Source organism: Geospiza fortis, unplaced genomic scaffold, assembly GCF_000277835.1.
Source record: "Geospiza fortis unplaced genomic scaffold, GeoFor_1.0 scaffold850, whole genome shotgun sequence".
Classification (NCBI taxonomy): domain Eukaryota; kingdom Metazoa; phylum Chordata; class Aves; order Passeriformes; family Thraupidae; genus Geospiza; species Geospiza fortis.
The window spans coordinates 9,562-11,260 of NW_005054814.1; the positions used below are offsets into that span (position 1 = coordinate 9,562).

The window sequence follows — 1,699 nt, forward strand, 5'->3', positions numbered from 1 at the left end:
ATCAGCCAAGAAAGAAAGGTTCAAAGCCTAGGTAAAGGTTGCTGAGAAGACAAAGGGAAAAGGGAAGCAGTCCCTACAAAGTGGTTGTCCTACTAAAGCTGCACTAAGACTATTTTCTGTTAGTGTGACCAGGCATCTAGAGAGACGTTGGGTATCAGGCAGTGTTTTATTAAACAAGGTATTTAAATAGAGATATACAGAGGTGCCTTTCTGTCAAAATGGCAGCCATATTTTTTATCATTAACAGACATCAGCCACAAGATCACTTCCTGCCAAACTGAGGTAATGGTGGTGGTACTTTAATGTCTTGACCTCTTTCCAGTTTCTTCTCACAGTCAACTAGATAGTTGACTCCATCAATGACAATCTGAACTAGTTCTACCTACAACAACAAGAAAAACAATAAGAACAAAAGATTTAGGCAACACTGTTAATAGAGGAAGGAAAAAATTGGCTTGTATGGCAAAGACTGCAAGTAAAGCCAGACCCAAGGAGAATCATGACCTGGACACAGAGATCACACATGCTGTGACACAGGAAATATAGGTCATGCATTGGTCAAGTGGAAGCCCATAGTAATTTCCTTCTCCCTAGCCCTTCTCCTGTTCATGCTGAGCTTGGCCTTCTAACAGTAGAAATTTTCAAATAGTCCCCTAATTTCCACCAAATTCTGCTCCTACACATATGCCTATATAAATAGACAAACAGAAATGCTTATATAAAAGGTCTAGGCTTGAGTTTAGACACCTATTTCAAATATTACCACTCTGAGAATAGAAGATGCTGAGAACTACAGTATGTCAAAGCCATGGATTCCCATTTGCTGTGTTCTCACAATTTACATATTAGGACAAAGAAAGTGAAAAGGCAATGCCATGGATGTTTAGAGTCACTGGGCAGTTCTCTCTGAAGCAACAAATGCCAGTGTAAATAAGGAGGTTCTTGTGTTTTGCCAACAGCATCTTGTGAGGTTTGGATTAATACCTTTATCCAAATGTGTTTGGGCTTAAAAGCTATGGAACGTTGGTCTGACATTTGGTAAATGACTGTGAAGACTACTGGCACTTTTTCTTTCTTCTGTAGAAAGTAGGATAGTTGTATTTTCTTGATGGATAGTAATGAGATATATGAGTAATACTGAAATGATTCAGAATCATGCAGAGCTCTCCCTTACTGTTTAGCATGCTTAAAGCATCTGTACATATGTGCTTACTTCTTGATGTTTAAGACTGTTGTTTACCTATATTCTGTGAGATACAACAGCTTTATTCAATATACAGTCAGTACTGTAGAAGAAAGAATGCACTGCATCCAAATGGACACTAGTGAATTGCAGAGGATAATCTATACATCATCAACCGTAGAAACGAAAACTTACTCTGTGATATTAAAATACTAGTATAGTTTTGTGCTATTTAATTTTAAAGCCATATAGTTCTTTGAGGGACTGAAAAAGCAAAAATTATGTTCTCCTATGAGAAAACAGTCAACTGAAAACTAATTGGAATGGAAGTGCAAGGAGGGGAAGAGACACACTAATTTCCCCAATCCAGTAGTAGCATGAGCCTTGAAAGCTTCTGGAGACTAACTTGCTGTGGTAAGTTGACCTTGGCTGGATATCAGTTGCCCACCAAGCCACTCTATCACTCCCTTCCTCAGATGGAGGCGGGGGGGAAGGGGGGGGGGAGGGGCAAGAACA

General features: G+C 39.4%; 1 protein-coding gene across 1 annotated transcript in view; it reads right to left on the bottom strand.

Moving 5' to 3' along the window:
• Positions 1-262: 262 nt before the first annotated feature.
• LOC102039632 (creatine kinase S-type, mitochondrial) overlaps positions 263-1,699 on the bottom strand; it is a 49,556-nt gene continuing 48,119 nt past the window's right edge. Inside the window, exon 10 of the mRNA XM_005431206.2 lies at positions 263-382. Within this exon, the coding sequence (XP_005431263.1) occupies positions 263-382 (120 nt within the window). The remainder of the gene's footprint in view (positions 383-1,699) is intronic.